This window comes from Harpegnathos saltator, unplaced genomic scaffold (genome assembly GCF_003227715.2).
Source record: "Harpegnathos saltator strain DR-91 unplaced genomic scaffold, Hsal_v8.6 scaffold627, whole genome shotgun sequence".
NCBI lineage: Eukaryota > Metazoa > Arthropoda > Insecta > Hymenoptera > Formicidae > Harpegnathos > Harpegnathos saltator.
The window spans coordinates 521,809-540,603 of record NW_020230457.1 but is presented as its reverse complement, the minus strand read 5'-3'; the positions used below and the strand labels follow the sequence as shown (position 1 = coordinate 540,603).

At 34.1% G+C, this 18,795-nt stretch overlaps 5 protein-coding genes and 1 long non-coding RNA gene across 8 annotated transcripts; 3 read left to right on the top strand and 3 right to left on the bottom strand.

The window, feature by feature from the left end:
• Positions 1–1,156: 1,156 nt before the first annotated feature.
• On the bottom strand, positions 1,157–3,052 carry Naa20A (N-alpha-acetyltransferase 20 A). Of its 3 annotated transcripts, none has more exons than XR_850094.3 (7): positions 2,591–2,643; positions 2,488–2,512; positions 2,213–2,303; positions 1,986–2,115; positions 1,725–1,861; positions 1,464–1,644; positions 1,157–1,320 (listed from the first exon to the last, which is right to left on the bottom strand). XR_850094.3 is itself a non-coding variant. In XM_025304568.1 (7 exons), exons 1-6 carry the CDS (start codon positions 2,641–2,643, stop codon positions 1,559–1,561), a joined length of 432 nt encoding a protein of 143 aa, XP_025160353.1. In that variant the 5' UTR covers positions 2,644–3,052; the 3' UTR covers positions 1,157–1,320; positions 1,556–1,558. The 3 variants fall into 3 exon arrangements, 2 of the variants coding, with proteins under 2 accessions (XP_025160353.1, XP_011146225.1); XM_025304568.1 differs by having other exon boundaries at positions 1,556–1,644; positions 1,725–1,771; positions 2,591–3,052; XM_011147923.3 differs by having other exon boundaries at positions 1,556–1,644.
• A 1,516-nt stretch (positions 3,053–4,568) lies between these two features.
• Positions 4,569–7,191, top strand: LOC105187235 (60S acidic ribosomal protein P0). The gene is made up of 5 exons (XM_011147924.3): positions 4,569–4,593; positions 5,693–5,783; positions 5,860–6,270; positions 6,356–6,700; positions 6,979–7,191. Exons 2-5 carry the CDS (start codon positions 5,730–5,732, stop codon positions 7,117–7,119), a joined length of 951 nt encoding a protein of 316 aa, XP_011146226.1. The 5' UTR covers positions 4,569–4,593; positions 5,693–5,729; the 3' UTR covers positions 7,120–7,191.
• A 134-nt stretch (positions 7,192–7,325) lies between these two features.
• LOC105187236 (ESF1 homolog) lies at positions 7,326–10,930 on the bottom strand. Its single transcript, XM_011147925.3, has 8 exons — positions 10,808–10,930; positions 9,826–10,719; positions 9,492–9,667; positions 9,108–9,212; positions 8,795–8,995; positions 8,481–8,691; positions 7,632–8,410; positions 7,326–7,548 (listed from the first exon to the last, which is right to left on the bottom strand). The coding sequence occupies exons 2-8, from the start codon at positions 10,565–10,567 to the stop codon at positions 7,429–7,431; spliced, it is 2,334 nt and encodes a 777-aa protein (XP_011146227.1). The 5' UTR covers positions 10,568–10,719; positions 10,808–10,930; the 3' UTR covers positions 7,326–7,428.
• A 660-nt stretch (positions 10,931–11,590) lies between these two features.
• LOC112589838 (uncharacterized) lies at positions 11,591–12,182 on the top strand. The gene is made up of 3 exons (XR_003113822.1): positions 11,591–11,807; positions 11,885–11,987; positions 12,073–12,182. It is a non-coding gene; the product is annotated as an uncharacterized LOC112589838 (long non-coding RNA).
• A 433-nt stretch (positions 12,183–12,615) lies between these two features.
• Membrin (Golgi SNAP receptor complex member 2) lies at positions 12,616–13,593 on the bottom strand. The gene is made up of 2 exons (XM_011147927.3): positions 13,316–13,593; positions 12,616–13,213 (listed from the first exon to the last, which is right to left on the bottom strand). Exons 1-2 carry the CDS (start codon positions 13,453–13,455, stop codon positions 12,715–12,717), a joined length of 639 nt encoding a protein of 212 aa, XP_011146229.1. The 5' UTR covers positions 13,456–13,593; the 3' UTR covers positions 12,616–12,714.
• A 421-nt stretch (positions 13,594–14,014) lies between these two features.
• Positions 14,015–15,421, top strand: LOC105187239 (THAP domain-containing protein 1). Its single transcript, XM_011147928.3, has 2 exons — positions 14,015–14,084; positions 14,159–15,421. Exons 1-2 carry the CDS (start codon positions 14,020–14,022, stop codon positions 14,466–14,468), a joined length of 375 nt encoding a protein of 124 aa, XP_011146230.2. The 5' UTR covers positions 14,015–14,019; the 3' UTR covers positions 14,469–15,421.
• The last annotated feature ends 3,374 nt before the right edge of the window (positions 15,422–18,795 follow it).

Genomic DNA, 18,795 nt, shown 5'->3' with positions numbered 1-18,795 from the left:
GTCCGTTTCCTTTTACTTCTTACACGTGAGGCTACTCGCGAGATGTCGATTAACTGACAGACGAAGATCCGATGTACCAACTTGGATATAACAACTAGTCTCGATATTTATTTAAGGTATAAGCGATTGCGTTTCTTTTGTTTTTGTACAAGGACACGATGAAATAGATTGTAATAATGGGAACGTAATTTATTATTTAACGATTAGCATCTCACGTTCCTGTGTGCGTAAATACTCTGTGTGCAACATTGTGTATTAAAAAAAGTACGCGACGTAAGCGGTTTGTAGCGTTGTCTTATCGTAAGGGAAGTTTTGTACTCGTTCGACGTGTCCTACGTAACTAGCAAACGTCTTCCTCCTAGCGATTACGAAACGAGCGGGGCTAAAGAAAGGAAAAAAAAAATGTAGGGCTTTCGTGCAATACGTACAAGACTTTGGGATAGTTTTGTAATCCCGCGACTACGACTGTGCGTCTATATGCTCCAGGAAGCGAACGAAACAACCCGAGTGGGATGGAAAAGTCAAAGGACCCACGAGAGACGTCCGAAGAGTTCCCCGCTCGAGAATCTCTGTCGAACGTCCTCATTGTGTTCCTTCCAAGGGTCTGCTGTCTGAAAACGGACGGACTAACACGTACACCCGGCTTCATTTAGCGCATCTTCGAACATTCGTACGGATAATTCGAAACTCAGACTACTGAGTGCAGTACAAAGATATGCAAGAACGACACTTTGTCCCTAATTTTTTATAACACACGCGACATCGAGTGCTATTGCGCGGGTGACTAGCACCCTCTCCTCCCTCCTCCACGCTCCCCCTGTATATCGCGAGTCTCGCGCGCGCGCGCGTAGTGGAAGATCCGTACGTATATACGTATATATGTACACACATACACACATTCATTTTATTCGTGTAAATAGCATATATAAAAGAGGGACGTTTGCGTTTCGAAGATGGTAGTAGAATCAAAATAGGCAGCTAGCAATTTACATCGATCGAGGATCGCTCTCGATCCTGATCGCATTCTCCGGAGCCTATCTCTCATCTTACATTTATATTTATTATTTATTCGTATGAGAAAAACGAGCGAGACCGACAACAAGTGGAAAACGTTGTGTACTATTGTACAGGAGAGCAAATAAACTGCACATTAATACATAACGTATACGCACATCTGTATATAAGCTCATTTCACATAGTCATCTTACATTTATATCTCGAAAATTCGAAGCGTCGTATTTAGTGGTGTTTGCGTTTTCGACCAAGGTGCGTTTCGATCACTTGGACTGACGATTCAAACCTGTTTCGGTCGGAAGCGATCTGTATATTGTTAATAATGAAGGTCAGACATTGTATAAAACACCGTGAAGTTTATCCGATATATAATCCACAGAACTAATAGATGTAAAAGTTTGATTCAATTGTTTGAACGATTCGATCAAATAACCATCTTTTTTTATTACCAAGAATAATTCGCAGTTGAAAGTCGCAATTAAATAATCAAGTGATGTATTTCTCGAACAATGCATTTTGTATAATATATAAATATTAAAACCTTTCAATCTACTTCCACAGGCCTCACAGGATGCGTCAATGGAATTACAGATTTCTTTTTCACATCTCTTGACAAAGCTTTCCTCATATCTGTGAATAAAACAATATCTGTCAGTCTTGCATGCAATAAAAAAGATATATTATTTCAAACTCTTTAGAAATAAGTTCACCATATGCATCTTCATCTGGATCTCCATTATAATATTCCAGTATCGTCCTATAAACAATATATCCTAATTGTTGATACATCTTGATAGCCACCTTATTGCTGACTCTCACAAAAAGATCCACAAAATAAGCCTGCTTCCTGATTTAAAAAAAGCAGTAACAATTGTCATCTGCTTTATTAATATACAATTCAGAAAACAATTTGTATAATTGTAGCTTGTAATAATATACAATACTGAAAAAACATTTTTATTTTAACTCACTTTTCAGAAACTTCCTCCAGAAACTTCATCAGCATTGCAGCAAGACCCAGTCTCCTATAGTCAGGAGAAACTGTGAGAGCAGTTACATGACCATGCCAGTATTCTCCATGTCCTTCTGCTTTTCCCATAACTATGAATAGTTTTCAAACAGTGACAACATCAACATCAGACAAGCAATATGAAATTTTACTTCACTGTAATAACATAACACAGATAATTGATCTCACTATAACCCATTATTTCGCCATTTGGAGATTCAGCCACTTGAAAGTACTCTGGCCAATGTGCAAGATAATGCATATAAAATGAAAGCCCATACTAAGTAGAAATATGAGGGAATATATACATTAAAACATTCAAAATATCAACAGATTTGTCTCCTACCATCTAATTAATAATTATCAAAATTATTTATATTGTGACAGATTAATGAGAAAATACATGTGTGTGGTTGACAACTGTTATTGTTAACTGTCATCTTATTAATTGAAGTAAAGGATACTGTCTCCGTGAGAGGATCTAAATTCCTATATGAAAATGATATATAATTAAATTTCAAAATTCTAAATTATAAAATATACATAATTTTAGTACAAACTACTCACACGTTGTTAAATTTGAATAAATCATTGCACGTGAAAGGCCTGAGTGTCGTCATCCTCAAAAATTTATTACAAAAAGTTTATTTACTTTCGAGTAATATAATCAGATCGATCAAAACAAAACAATATCTTCGAGACTAGCAGACTACAGACAATATCAAACCGATCTCCTCTCGAGGTATATTCAAGGTCCGTAAATAGGGGAACGGGACAAGGTTAGGTTCTTTCATCCACTTCACACGATTTGGCTCGAAAATGGCGACGACCGTGGCTCAGTTGATATTAATCACATACTGTCATGTCAAAAATTATTTTCGTTTTTTGCAATTTTTTATACTATAGCCGGCATTGTAATTATTTTTTTTCTGAAAATTCTCACTGGTATTTTGGAATGTGTTTAAACTATGTTTTGATTACTTCTAATTACATCTTAGCCAGCGGCACACGATGCTTGTTTTCGTGCTGGATTGCTTGCTGGATGAAAATACTGCGTTCTGATTGGTACATTTCCGAAGATGGATGGAAATGCACCAATCAGAACGCAGTATTTTCATCCAGCAAGCAATCCAGCACGAAAACAAGCACCGTGTGCCGCTGGCTTAAGTTAGAATAAGACAACTATATTTTTTCTCACTTTAACTTATTGCACCAGTTCAGTAGTGCAGCTAAAAAGAACAGACTACATATGTTTTGATTAAGCCAACGGCACACAGTGCTTGTTTTCGTGCTGGATTGATTGCTGGATGAAAATACTGCGATCTGATTGGTACATTTCCGAAGATGGATGAAAATACACCAATCAGAACGCAGTATTTTTATCCAGCAAGCAATCCAGCACGAAAACAAGCACCGTGTGCCGCTGGCTTAAGGCTATAAGGCCTTAAGGCTGTAAGGCTGTAACGTAAGCTGTCACCGAATGAAAATATTTCATTTCGTGTCTTGCAACCTTACAGCCTTACTCTTACAGCTAATGTAGACGAGCCTTTAGACTAAGGGCCAGAGCACAGACTTCTGCATAACGTATAATACACAACGTATAAGAGAATCAACCAATCAGAGTTCTTCATTTCTATCCTGAGGAGAGAAATGAAGAAAACTAACTGGTTTATTCTCTTATGCGTTATGTATTATGCGTTATGCAAAAACCTGTGCTCTTGCCCTAAGGTTGCAAGCGTAAAGCCCTAAACAATGTCAGGCAACAGGCAATAAGAATAAAAATAGACCAATCACAATAGATTATTCTTGTAATAGTCGATTGTGATCGGTCTATTTTTATTCTTATTGCCTGTTGCCTGGCATTGTGTTTAGGGCTTAATACCTCGTCTACAATAGAAGTCATAGAGTCGTAGTCGTACAAATTGACCAATCGCGGTCGATTATTTTTCTCTTACCGGACTATGATTGGTCAATTTCTACGACTTACGACTCTACGACTTCTATTGTAGACGAGGTATAAGCAGTAAGAAATGGACCAACTATAATCGATTATTATAAGAATTATTATTATTCTTATAATAATCGATTATGGTTGGTCCATTTCTTACGCTTACAACCTTATTCTTGCAGCCATTATAGATGGGCCTTAAAACACTATTATTTGGGAACTAACATCAACGCAAACTCTCTAGAAACGGACTCCTACAAATAATTTCCCAGCCTTTCAGGAGATAGCTAAGTTCCTTGCACGCACCAATCAGATTATATAATTTTTCACACATTTACGTCTTGAAACGCGGCCGCGTTCAGTAGAACAAAGTGATCAGAGAGCGCTTAATGATTATTGTCTGTGATTGGAGCATTCTTTTAGATTCTTCATAGACCCAGAAGTATTTGCCAATTAGGAGCGAGATTCAGTGGAAAATCTAGTAATATTGTCCAACTGTTGAGTCTGCTGAATGCAGCCGATGACTGGCGTAGGAGCAGAATTGTTCTGCCTGGAGCCATCTATCGAACCATGAACCATCTTGATCGCTGCTTTGAACACTATTCTACTATACGTCGTTGAGGTATGTTCTTGCTATGTTCTTCATTTTTGTCGTTTAATTAATATATATATTTTTGAAACCTTTAATGTTTTCTCTTTATGTCAGATTAGATTAAACGATACGCATATTCATTTCTAATTACGAATAATACAAAGCTATGTGTATTTTTTTTAAACGTTCGAAAGAAAAGTGCGTCAAACAAGAGGTTATGGAAACATGTGGCTTTATAAGAAACCATATGGAAATATTCTGATTGCCATTAACTTTGATGGATATTGGATATATTTAACATATTCAAAGTCTATATATATTAAAATCTGTGAGATTTCTATATGTTTTCTTAATAAAAAAAATTATAGTCTGTCTTTTTTTTTACTAAGTCATTTAGGAAATTGAGAAAAATAGTCTCATATTATAAATATAAATATGCAATGAAGTTATGAGAAAACCATGTATAAAAAACAAAAGACTCAAAGAAACTAAAAACAATTGAACTTATTTAATTATTAATATTTAGCTTGGTCTTTTTTGCTGCATCCCCTGTACTATGTATTAGTTTTTGTTTCTTTTTCCCTAACAAATTTTGATTACATTTTGATTGCATATTTTTTCTTGTTTTTGTTATAAATGTATAAACCAGTTCTTTGAAAAAGATTAGACTGTTTGAATGCATTTGTTTAAAATATACCAACAATGTACTTATATGCTGAATAAAAGAGAATATTATTATTAATTATTATTCTTCATTTCTGCAAGTTAGAAGTCTTAAATGATGAAAATGTTGCACGTCTGAAGATCTTGGTCCATGTGTCAGAGCTAGAAATAGCGGAACCCACTGATACATCCCAGTTGAAAAATACGTGTAAACGTTGTCTGAACTAAACATAATAGAAAGATGTTACTTAATAAAATTGGCACCTATAAAAATCAATACTGAAAATACAGTTTACATAATATAAATAGTAGATTTTTACCACTATATTTCAAAATGCAGCCTTTATGTGTAAGAAATATTTTTAACATAATTTAGTAGAAAGATTAATATTGATTTATATTGTGTTTAATATATAACACTTTTATATTGTGTTTAATATGTAGCACTGATTTTTATTGTTTGCAGTCCTTAAATTTCTGCAAGGTATCCCTACACACTCAAGATGGGTAGGGAGGACAAAACAACATGGAAGTCTAATTATTTCACCAAGCTTGTAGTAAGTATTTTTCTTCTTACTCTTTCATGTGCTTTGTAATTGTTATGTAATTTATTTAGAACTTTTTAAATATCAGCAACTATTGGACGATTATCCCAAATGCTTTATTGTGGGAGCAGACAATGTTGGATCCAAACAAATGCAACAGATCCGCATGTCATTACGGGGAAATGGAGTTGTTTTGATGGGTAAAAATACTATGATGAGAAAAGCTATTCGTGGCCATGTCGAACGGAATGCTGCACTAGAAAAATTACTACCTCATATCCGTGGTAATGTTGGATTTGTCTTTACTCGGGGAGACCTAATTGAAGTGAGAGATAAATTACTGGAGAATAAAGTACGAGCACCTGCTAGAGCTGGCGCCATAGCACCTTTGAGTGTTGTCATCCCCGCTCAGAATACAGGACTTGGTCCTGAAAAGACTTCATTTTTTCAAGCTTTAAGTATACCAACTAAGATTTCTAAAGGAACTATTGAAATTATCGTAAGTATCTATTGAAAATCCATCCATTTGACACTTCTAAGTTGTATTATCTCAAAAATTTAAAAAGTGATATGAAATTTTCTAGAATGATGTACACATTCTCAAACCTGGCGACAAAGTGGGAGCTTCTGAGGCTACACTTCTCAATATGCTGAACATCTCCCCTTTCTCATACGGATTACTTGTTGAACAAGTATATGACTCTGGTACCATCTTCGCACCCGAGATTTTGGACATTAAACCTGAAGATCTCCGTGAGAAATTCTTGGCTGGTGTTGCGAATGTAGCCTCGATTTGTCTGGCGATTAGTTATCCCACAATCGCTAGTGCACCGCACAGTGTTGCTAATGGTTTCAAGAATCTGTTGGCCATTGCTGCTGTTACTGACGTCGAATTTGCGGAAGCTGCTACAATCAAGGAATACATCAAGGTATGATTTTGTATACAGTGTACTCATATGCTGAGTGATGAAAGAGAATAATTATTATTCTTCACTTCTGCAAGTTAGAAGTCTTAAATGATGAAAACATTGCATGTCTGAAGATCTTGGTTTACGTGTCAGAGCTAGAAATAGCGGAACCCACTGACGCGTCAGGATCTCGGTTGAAAAATGCGTGTAAACGCTGTCTGAACTAAATATAATAGAAAGATGTTATATTATTAGTAAAATTGGCACGTATAAAAATCAATGGAAATGTCTGGTTACAGGATCCAAGTAAGTTTGCTGCTGCTACTGTAGCGGTTCAGTCAGATGCGACCGTCGATACTCCCGCCGCAGAAAAGAAGGAAGAGAAAAAAGAGGAATCCGAAGAGTCCGACGATGACATGGGCTTTGGATTGTTTGACTAAAAACCTGATTACAGTATATGTATCTCGTTTGTAATGTCAAATAAAGTCTGATGTGAACAATTTTTTTTTTAAGTTGCGAAATATATCAATTAAAAAGAAAAATAATCTATGAAGCATCGCGCGTATGAGATGTAGACAAAAGTTCATCGCACTCGTCACAAGTCGATGAGAGACTTCTAACCAAGTAGTACGATGTCATTTAATAGGCGCACGATTATTTCTAATTTTTTATTTTGACAATAAAATAGACTTTATACATTATAAACGACTAATAATCGTCTATAATCCATACAGAACTAAATGACCGACTTATCGCTTTATTGGTTGCATAATATTTTGTGTTTTTCTTTTCACGGACTTAACTAATGCTTGCAATTCCATGGATAGCTTCTCGTTTATCCTTGACTTCTTGGATTGCGTTTCCGACATCTTTAAAACAATTGAAATGTAAAATTTTCAACCATAATAGGCGAATATCGCGATTAACGAGAATGTTCAATTAATTTACTTACGTCTTCTACACGTGCCGCATCATCGGCTCTTCTTTTCAGCTTTTCATTGACCAAGACCTCCGTACCCTTTGTCTTCCTGTAATGCGGATCTGTGGGATCGATGTTGAAGTGATGTGACGTGAACAAAGCGGTGAATCTAGGATCTTTAACATCGACTTCGAAGTTGTCTTCCTTCGTTTCTTCTTGCGCCTTCTTCTTGCTGAGACGTTTCCGTTTGGACTTGGATAGTGATGTGTTTTCTTCGATTTCCTTCATGTTAAAGTGTTTCTTAGCACCGTCCTCGTCTTGATCCATTAAGAGTAATTCTAACTCTGCTTTACGTCGATCCTCTTCCTCATCGTTCGATACATTTTTTTCTTCGTCTTTTTTCTTCTTTTTACGAGATAATGATTTACCGGTTTTCAATTCCTCGGCAAAGTATTCGTCGTTCAAATTTACATCAGATGGTATGGAATCTTCTGAATCGTCCTTTTGACTCTTCTCTTTCTGCTTCCTCTCTTCTCTCTTAGCTTTCTTCTTTGCTTTACGCTTCTCTAAATATTGCTCGAAAGGCGTGAGCTCTTCGTTATTTTTCATCTTCTCTTTGACCAATTCCTCGACCTTTTCTTTCGCGCCTACATCCCAGGTGACTTCTAATTCAACATCCTTGTTTTTCGTTTTCTCTTCTTCTTCTTCAATAGATCTCAACAGAGCTTTGTATTTTTCGATTGGATCATTTTTCACCTTCGAATCTAAATCACCGTCAGCCACGTTGCTTTCGTTTTTCTTCTCCTCTGTATCTAAAATATAAAGACATAACGCATTAATATATAGACCCAAAAGAAAAGTTACAACATAATAATACCATACCCGACTCTTCGCTACCACTCGCTAAATACTTATGCAGATCACTTTCGTCGATATCTTCCAGTTTTCCTGAATTTGCTTTTTGCAAAAATTCTTGTCTGTCTGGATCTACGTCATCCCACGTTAAATCAACCTTAACTTGTTGCAAAGCTGTTGTCGTAAACTGCCTTGGTTGATACTTTGTCGGTATTTCATTACAAGTATCTTTAGGTTCCTTAAATAAATATTTTGTAGTTGAAATTGGTATATTTCTAAGAAAATATCATGAAAATAGAAATTGTATCCAAAAAAAATGTTCAGGATATTTTAGCACATACTTGGTCAAATGTCATATCATCTGGTATGAATCTGAGGTCTAGTCGATTCGAGGTTGATTCATATTCAATACCATCACATTCTGTATATACTTTATTTGCTGTTTCAGCAGAGTCGAACTCAGCAACAGCATAATAATATTTCAATCGATTCAACTGGTATTGTCTCAGTTTCTCCATGTGATATTGTGCTCCTTCTTCATTCTAAAAAGAAAAAAAGGGAAAAAGGATTGACTATAAAATTGTTAATAAGAGTACATTGCATCTTAATCAACTATTAAAACTATGAATAATAGAAAGAATTCATATTTCATACATCTTCATTTTCATCATCACTGTTAATGTTATCATCTTTTAGTTCCTTTGGTCCACTAATTTCTTCTTCCTTCATTCGCTGCTGACCGTATTCTGAAGGATAAATCTGTAAAAATTGGTAAATAAGCTATAATTCATAAATATGAACTCAATATATCAGGGAGAGAACTTTATTTTTTTTATTTTATTACTCATTAAAATATATAAAATATTTTATTAATTAGTAAATTTATTAATGAATTTATTAATTAGTTTATTAATTAATAAATGATGAAATAGTAATAAATTATTAATATAAGTTTGTTTCATATTATTAATTACTATCAACATTTCATAATATTATATTTTCATCATGATTATGTAATATTATACTATGTATTATTACTGTGACTGAACGAAGAAATCCACCACTAGGTAAAAAGGAGTTTAACAGAATCATTAAGTCAACAGCACGTATTACATCCCAATTCATGTTACAAATGGCTAATTTATGTGTAATCTTATCTGTTGTCTCAGCATCTTTGTCTAGTTCACCCCAGTCATGCTCAATTTCTTCATCATCTGAAAGGAAAGAAATATGAAGCAAAATTGAATGATACTAGATACCCTAACTTTATGTGTCACACTATTATACATTTAAATATATGCATAACAATCCTTATGTACTATATTACTTATAGGTACACTTTAATGTCATAAGATATAATCAATAATATTACCACTAGCTTCAGATGATTCTTCTTCTGAAGAACTATCAGTCAATAAGACACCTTCACCCCTAGCATAATTCACACTAAGATCTTTTAATCTTTTTTTAACTTCACTTGTAAGTTTGCTGTTCTCATTTTTTCTTCTTTTGTGCAACTGCTTTTCATTTTCATCTAAATCTACTTGGGATAATCTTTCCTCAACACTCTCATCCTCAGTGTCATTTGAGGATTTATCTGATCCATCATCAGAATTATCTTCCTTTTTTGACTTTATCTGTATCAAATTCTCATTACTAGGAGAACAATCATCATCACTCCTTCCCTCTTTATTTTTTGTGTTTACAGAATCTTTCACAGAGTTTGAATCAGTTTCTTTTGCTGTTTCCTTCTTTTTTTTCTTATTCTTTATCTTTTTATTCTCGATATTCTTGGTACTTTCTTTTGTTTTAGTTTCCTTACTTGCAGATGATACAGAAGTATCTTCATTTAATTCACCTTCTTCTTCTTCTTTTTCCTCTTCTTCTTCTTCGCTGCTAGGTAGATCATAATATTTTCTAAGATTCTCTGTAGTGCTTTGATTAACCGGCCTACCACGTTTATCGGTAGTATATGTTACAACAAACTTTTTATCTTTAAACATGCCTTGAAATCGTTTGTCAATTTTCACTTTCCTCTCAGCTTTGGGAATATGTCGAAATTTCGGATCTTTCGCAACGTGCGCGAAACGCGCATCTTTCAGTAATTCATCCATTATTATTAATTATACTGTTCAACACAATGTAATCTGTAATATATACGTGTCTCCAAAATATTTTTTTCCAGTTTGGTAGTTACAAAACACTGTGCATTCAGCTCATCCCGAAGTTTATACTTGGCTTTTTGGCACGTGTCTTCGAACCAAACCTTGAATTAGGTTACGTTTGGTTAGGTTAGGATAGATTGAATAACTAATCCTGTTTTAAGAGGACGCTGAAGTCGTCAATTAACTTACAAAGTGTCGATAACGTAGAGGCGATTGTCAAAAAGTAGGGAACGTTATCATCTGTTATCGACGTTAGTGAATTTTGGTACACATGTGTATATATATTTACATAGGATTTATATAGTAAAGACAATTTTTTTCTTATCGACAAATATTTTGTCGATAAATATTTAACAAAAAAATATTAAATTAATCAGTGGTACTACGTAATTTTATAGACATAGAAAGGCGTAAGAAGAAAGAAACCTGAGAGTGGTCAACACGACATTTTCTGCGACACCGATTTTCCGCACTGGGAGAGGATGTCATCTGCATCCATTTTGAGAGGAGAACTACGATGCTACATCCACTTTCAGGTCTCGGTGGTAAAATCTATATGTGGTGGAGGTCCGTGCTACATCCATTTTCAGGCGGTTTATGTCCGTGCTGCAACCACAGTTGCCATCTCTATACCAGACTATGACTACGTTTACACGGCTTCTAACTTCGACTAATGCCCATTTCTACCAACCTTGGTTAACTTAACCGGTTGGTTATTCCAACGGAATTGACCAATCGCATTTGTCGTTAATTAGAATGATTAAATGCGATTGGTTCATTCCGATGGAATAACCAGTCGGTTAAATCAACCAAGGTTGGTAGAAATGGGCATAAGACCCAGTTCCACAATTGCTTTAAACGGAGTTTAAAGCTAAACCGATGGTTAAAAGCAATAGTATATGCGCATATAGTAACGCTAAGTAACGCTAATGGTATAACTCCTACTTAAGGTGAGTTGCGTTTACACTATGACTACGTTTACACGGCAAGGTTAATCCGGATTAGCAACAACCGTAGTTAGTGAATTCTTTGATTCGATTGGTATATTCTTTTAGATCTAAAAATATACTCTAATCGGATTCGAGCCTGCACTAACTACGGTAGTTACTAAGTCGAAGTTAGAAGCCGTGTAAACGTAGTCTGTATTATTGGCATGACAGATCGTAGCAAGTGCGTCGGAGCATCTGTGGTGTGTACAGAGCCATATATTGAAGAAGAAGAAGAAGGCATGACAGATTTTCTAACCCTATGCATGTTATTTTTCAGATTTTTGTAACTTTTGATTCGTTTGAGAGCGACACTTTTTTCTTGCAAAATCGCGTTCTACGCACCAAAATACACAATTGTGCAAGTTTGAGCGAAATTCAAGGTGATGTCAGTCTTCTAAATAATTATCTTTAAATTTAGCGGTTTTCGAGCGTACGCATTCATTAACATAATTTGACATTTTACAGTGACATGATTTTATAGTTAAAGGATCTACAGTAATCAAAGTCTAAGTTAGATCTGTTTTTTTCATCCGCATAGCACTTTTTATATTTAAAACAGGTAAGTATATAATTATTTAATGGAAGGGATAAGAAAAGGAAAAAATTACAAAATGTAGAAAGTACAAATAAAAAGAACAGATCTACAGTTGCGATTATTAAAAATTATTATTGTTGCTAAGAATCCAATAAATTTATAATACGTCTTAAAAGCTTCAGTATTTGTGTATAATAATTATCGTATGACTAGAATTCATCAACTCTTTTGGTCAAAACTTGTATAAATTAATTTTAATAAAATAAATTTAAGATATTGAAAGATTACCTCATCAGCATATTTTATCAATAATCTTATAATAATTTCTAGCTTTTCTAAATGAATTAAATTACTGCAGATGAAAATATTTTTTTGCATAATTTATATATAATGAATAACTCATAATAATGATCAAGAATTACAAACTGTACAACCATTTTTGTAAGCAATAAAAATAATTATAAATAAAAAGTATAAGATATCAATGTATACATGTTAATCATACAAGAACTACAATTAACAATTGTATTGATATAATTACAAATATTATATCTAACAATTTTTAGGAATGTTTATCTAAGATAAAGTATTACCAAAATAATGATTAGACAAGTAAATGTCATACCAGCAATCAAAATAAAACCATCCTGTCGAGCTCTTTGCTCTATTAGCCTCATAGTAGTATTAGAAAGACCCAAGGTATTACCGATATCTATTAAACGTTTATGCGCTCCTTTCAACGTTAATCTCTGAGATTTTAGATTGTCCAAAACACTGCTTCCCTGATGTAATAAATCATCTATGCCATGAACCGCATTGTGTAAATTATTATTGTGTTGTACAGTATGGTCTATTAAAATATCAACATGATCATTGGAAGTGAATTTTCTTGCTAATAAGGCCTCTCGTTCAGCTTCCTCTCTTTGTCTTCTCATCACACGATTGCACCAGGAATTCAAGGCTGCGCTAAGATGACGACTGTCATATTTTAATTGGTCCACCCTCATTCTAGCATTCTGTCTCTGTGATACAGGTCCTTTCAGACATAACACATCTAGTCGTTCACAGTTACTGAAAAAAAAAATAGTGAATAAAAATTCAACATATCACATTATACTTCCTCCTAATATAAAATCATGACCATAATAAAAAAAATGTACTGTTTCTGACTACCTGTTGACAAGATTGATTTTGTCCTCTATAGCCGCTTTTATTTCCTGTAAATCTGCATCGGACGATTTTTTCTCTAGTTGTGAGAAAAGATGCTGCGTTTCCTGAACTAATTTATTAGTTTGATGATATAATGTTTCCATATTTTCCACAAAATTTGGAATATCTATCAATCGACGTTCTATGCGGCGAAACTTGTAAAACTTGTAATCACCATTTGCATCACACCAATGACGTGGTCCAACCACAGAATGTGAAACTCTATAGTTGATTCAGTCCTCCTGAACTGGTGTACATTGACATAGGCCCAGTTCCACAACTTGCTTTAAACGGAGTTTAAAACTAAACCGATAGGTAAAAGCAATAGTATAAGCGCATATACTATTGCTTGTAACCATCGGTTTAGCTTTAAACTCCGTTTAAGGCCCAGTTCCACAACTTGCTTTAAACGGAGTTTAAAGCAAACGCAAACGCGGCCAATGGCCGCGTTCAGCAGACTCAACAGTTGGACAACATTACTAGATTTTCCACTGAATCTCGCTCCTGATTGGTAAATATTTCTGGGTCTATGAAGAATCTAAAAGAATGCTCCAATCACAGACAATAATCACTAAGCGCTCTCTGATCACTTTGTTCTACTGAACGCGGCCAATGTCATTTGACATATTACCATATATTGTTAATTTTGTAAATTCAAAAAAGCGATAATGCCGAATAGGTGCTGCATTGCAAATTGCAAAAATACTAAGGAAGACGGGTATCATTTATTTCAGTAAGTAGAATGCATTGTAATAAATATTCAAAGTTTATAATATGTGAAGGTTATGCTGCAATGAAATATTTCAGTTTTCCGATAAAGCGTCCAGACGTTTTGCGAATGTGGATTAATGCAATCGGAAGAGATTTTATACCTACAAAAAGCCACATAATCTGTAGTGCTCATTTTGTAGCTACAGATATCATGGAAAAAGCTAACGCAAGCAGTGTCCTTTTAAAAAATCTGGCTGTGCCATCGATATTTATGAGGGCTCCTGCTTATGATGGCTACTCCTGTGATGGAATATGTCACTACTCCAGTTCCTACATCTGCTGTGACTACAATGCAATGCAATGTGTCTACAATTGTAAGGACGAGTTTGAAAACGAAAGAAGATAACACAACAGTTCTTGCTTCAATTTCATCATTGAGAATGCAACCTACAAGTGTTACTGGTGGTGGTACTGCGAAACTACCCAAGCAAAAGCTGAGAACAGTTATAAGCAGTTCACTTTTACGTAAGAAGAAGCAGGAAATGAGCCTACAGGAAAAGCACATGATGAGAATAATTAAAACAATGAAGCAGAAGCTCAAGAGAAAAGAAAAAAAAAATAAATTTGTTAGAGAATCTATTAAAAACTCTACGATATAAGTAACAATTATCCAGCAAAAAAGAAATAACACAGTTATATAACTGTTACTTATAATTTCCCATTCAACAATATAAGTGCAATATGATATGTGTTAGGCAACGGATATATTGTTAAATGAGACATCATAACCAACAGTATAACCAACAGTATTACTTTGTGTTTTGTGCTGTTTGTGTGCTGGGTATAATGTATATATAGCTTTATGCAGATAAGGAGAAATATGAAAATATTGAGAAATATCCATATTGTAATAACGTTAAAAAAAACAAACTTGAAGACAACTTAGGGTAAAGGGCACAACTTGAATGTGTGGTACCGAAAAAACTCGCATTCAGTGTGCACTAGTGCAAGCATCCGAGTTTGTTATTAATACACCAGTTCAGCAGTGCAGCCAAAAAAAATAGGCTAAGAACAGACGATAGTTTAGCATTTAATGTAGAAAACCTCAAATAATCAACGATGGTTATCAAAGAGCATATTCGAAACGCAATGCATCTCGTATTTCATTCAACAAAAACGCTTCTGAAGCAGCCAAAATAATTTATGCAGCTTATGGTAAAAATGCTGTGACCGACCGCACGTGCCAAAATTGATTTGAACGTTTTCGAAGTGGTAATTTTGATCTTTACGACCAATCACGTACCGATCGGCTAAAAAAGTTTAAAAACGGAATTGCAAAATCTACTGTATGAAAATACAGTAAAAACACAACAAGAACTTGCAGGAAAGCTGGGAATAAACAAGAAAGCTATTTGCGATCGTTTACATCGTATGAGAAAAGAAAAGAAAGTACAGAAAGGAGGGAAATAAGTTCCACACGAGCTAACAATTAATATTAACAAAAATCGCCGGTTGATCAGAAGGGTGTGCTGTACTATGAACTCTTGGAACCAGATAAAACCATTAAAACAGAAATTTACTAAGAGCAATTGGTATGTTTGAGCGACGTAATTGAGTAAAAAAGGCCATGTACTGGACAAGGCAGCTGTAAAGTCATATCCTGTTGTACAACAGTGCTAAACTACATACAGAAGCCACATCTTACATTTGGGCTGGGAAGTTCTCCCACATGAGACATTCTCCGTTAGCTTTATCAGATTTTTCACTTATTTCGGTCGATGCAACATCATATTGTCTGATACATATTTTTCGGCAGTTGATGACATACGAAATTTCATCATGATTTTATAGCCTCACAGCCACCAAGTTTCTATCGTGATTCTATCGGGATTCGGTAACTGCCCAATAAATGGCGCAAGATCATCGATAACAACGGAGAATATTTCATTGATTAATCTCGTTCTATTGATTCTTAAATAAAAATTGAAAATTATCAAAAATGGGAAAGAATTAACCCAGTCAATACAGACTTCCAAAGGACACTCTAAGAACATTCTGAGGACGTTCTAATATCCTAAAAACGTCTCCAGGACGTCCTTTGGAGGTTTTGTGCTGTCTGGATACTAGATCTAATATATAAAAAAGTAAATAATATTTCATATAAAATATAAAATTGAACATATAAAATTGGAAAAAATAAAAAAACTTCAATTTTTCACATGATAACTCAATTGAGATATCATAAGAAATAATTGAGATTTCATATAAGAAATTTTTCGGAAATCTCCCTTTAAATCTCAATAGAAGTTTTTCAATAGGGAGCGGACTTATCCTGCTTGTGTGCAGCTCTTGTATAAAATGCAGATCACAGTTTCCACCATTCACAATGCATCGAGCAATAAGCTATGAATCGAGCCTTATACAGCCGGTATCTTTCCGGCTAGTAATATTGTGGATCGCGTCGCCAATATTACCAGAGCTTACCTAGCATTAGAAATTTTTTTTTAAATATTTGCAAAATAATATAAAGGAAATTAACTCAATTCACTCGAAGAAACTATAAATACAATAAGACTGACTAATGGAACGTTAGTTATTTGAAGAAGAAAAAGATGACATTTATGAAATATCGTATGTTGCATACGATATTTCATGAATGTCACTAGATATCACGATTCTCAGCTGTCGCTAGATATCACGATTCTCAGCCATTTAAATTGCCCCATTGATGAAATATGTAGTATACGATATTTTTCATAAATTTTCGAGAATAAGGACCCAGAGAAAGACCTTTCGTCAGTTCAAGTTCCTCGTAGAACAAACCAAATAATAAACCTGTATTCGTAGTACGAATGAAATACTAATTTTATTCATAGAACAAAACGCATATCGCACAACAAGAAATGACATAGATTTTTATTTTAGAATAGATTTAAATTTTAAAATATAATTTCAAATTTCTGCTATGAATCGCCGTTTTTAATATATATAGTTCTTCATTGATAGGAATAATAAACTTTCTCTTATTGAAAAATAAAAACTAATATAATTAATATAAAGCAATAAAAACTTTAATATCAACAATTTTAGTTAGATACTAGAATGCTTATTAAATCATTGCTATTATTTCTATCGAAGTTGAACAGCCCGTTGAATTCTGTATATTTTTTATGTCGAAAAAAGTAATCTTTTAATCTTTAGGCATAGAATAAAATATATTTGTATATATTTATTATATTATATTCCATACAGCACAGCACCGTTACAGCAATATTGCAGGAACGTTGTTTTGCAAGATTGCAACATTGCAGAAACGATGCGAAATGTTGCTGCAATCTTGCAGCAAAGGTAAAATGTCCGCTTGCAGTAATATTGCAATAACATTGCAGTGTAACATTGCAGCAATATTTGTAATATAATTTGTATGCAATAATGCTTTATATATATATATATATTTATAGTAGAGGACTTTTTTGTTCCTCTCACTTAGCTCTATATCCCTACGGAGCCCGTGTTCTGATACACCCTGTATATTGAGAGTCTCTCCTGGAGACTTTCTGTGAGTCTTTATTTAATGACGACAGAAGCAAAAGATCGTATGCCAAAAATTGTTTTAGTTATATAGATACATTCCAGATGATGATATTTGTGATCGATTTAACAAATTTATAAAATGTTCTGGACACACTTTCCTCTTGTTGTGACAATCAATAATTTTCCATAAAAATTCTGTAACAATAATCATGAGAGATAATATGTTCATCTCAACATTTATATAAATTTCACTAATTATTTACAGTGAATGATTATCATACAGCAAAAGAAAAGTGTCGGAACATTTTACAAATTTGTAAAATCGATCATAAGTGTCGTTTTATGGAAATCTCTTTTATTTTAACGTACATGAAAAAAAAAATTAATATGCCATTGTTTTCATTTCTGACATCAAACAAGAATAGTCACAGAAAGTCCCCAAGATCTGTAATATTTCAAGGAGTAAAATGATATCTTAAAAGACGCCGTTTTATTGATTCAATAGAACGTCAATAAGATGTCACCTTGCTATTTGAAATAATACAAGTCTTAAGTACTTGCAGTAACTATTCTTGAATTAATAAGACGTCTAAGTTTGGGATATGAAACTATAATTGTAAAACCAAATCGTGGTGATTAAATATGAGAATTAGAGCAATATTCAAAGTGTCCTATAATTGTAACATACCAACTCCATAAGGGCAAAGAGCTAAGCGAGAGAAACGAAAAAGTCCTCTTCCATTTAGCGATATCTCGTATAATTTTTTAATAATAACCGCAATTTGAAATGTTGCTACAACATTGCAGATATAATAATGCAAAATATTGTTTTTGCAATGTCTCTACAATATTGCACTGCAATACGCAATGTAGCAATATTGCTGCAATTGTCTGTGCTGTATGGGATATATGTTATTTATATCTTTATTGATGTTTTCAAAATTATTTGGTACAGTTATTTGGTATACTACTGTGTACAATAAACTGCAGCTGTATTGAATATTGCTGCACTTTGAAAAAGTGCAGCAATATTCAATACATTGGCCGCGACGTTTCTCGACTAAAAAGTAAACTGCTCGTTTTCGAAAAACTTTAGTAAGTAGTTTGAAGTAGCATACACTAGTTCAGTAAGTTAAAATGACAGAAAGTATACTTGTTTCAGGGCAGGTTGTTCCAACTCCTTGGTAAGTTAATTGACA

Bases quoted from the DNA above. Each gene is read 5' to 3' on its own strand.
- Membrin (XM_011147927.3), bottom strand. From the start codon at position 13,455: ATGGAAACATTATATCATCAAACTAATAAATTAGTTCAGGAAACGCAG. The intron at 13,214-13,315 runs GTAGTCAGAAAC...TTTTTTTTTCAG, and splicing joins AAAATCAATCTTGTCAACAG to TAACTGTGAACGACTAGATG.
- LOC105187235 (XM_011147924.3), top strand. From the start codon at position 5,730: ATGGGTAGGGAGGACAAAACAACATGGAAGTCTAATTATTTCACCAAG. The intron at 5,784-5,859 runs GTAAGTATTTTT...TTTAAATATCAG, and splicing joins ATTATTTCACCAAGCTTGTA to CAACTATTGGACGATTATCC. The intron at 6,271-6,355 runs GTAAGTATCTAT...GAAATTTTCTAG, and splicing joins AAGGAACTATTGAAATTATC to AATGATGTACACATTCTCAA.
- LOC105187236 (XM_011147925.3), bottom strand. From the start codon at position 10,567: ATGGATGAATTACTGAAAGATGCGCGTTTCGCGCACGTTGCGAAAGAT. The intron at 9,668-9,825 runs GTAATATTATTG...CTTTCCTTTCAG, and splicing joins AGAATCATCTGAAGCTAGTG to ATGATGAAGAAATTGAGCAT. The intron at 9,213-9,491 runs GTAATAATACAT...CAATTTTTACAG, and splicing joins GATTTCTTCGTTCAGTCACA to ATTTATCCTTCAGAATACGG.
- Naa20A (XM_011147923.3), bottom strand. From the start codon at position 2,643: ATGACGACACTCAGGCCTTTCACGTGCAATGATTTATTCAAATTTAAC. The intron at 2,513-2,590 runs GTGAGTAGTTTG...ATTTTCATATAG, and splicing joins TTATTCAAATTTAACAACGT to GAATTTAGATCCTCTCACGG. The intron at 2,116-2,212 runs GTGAGATCAATT...AACTATTCATAG, and splicing joins TGGCGAAATAATGGGTTATA to TTATGGGAAAAGCAGAAGGA.
- LOC105187239 (XM_011147928.3), top strand. From the start codon at position 14,020: ATGCCGAATAGGTGCTGCATTGCAAATTGCAAAAATACTAAGGAAGAC. The intron at 14,085-14,158 runs GTAAGTAGAATG...GAAATATTTCAG, and splicing joins GACGGGTATCATTTATTTCA to TTTTCCGATAAAGCGTCCAG.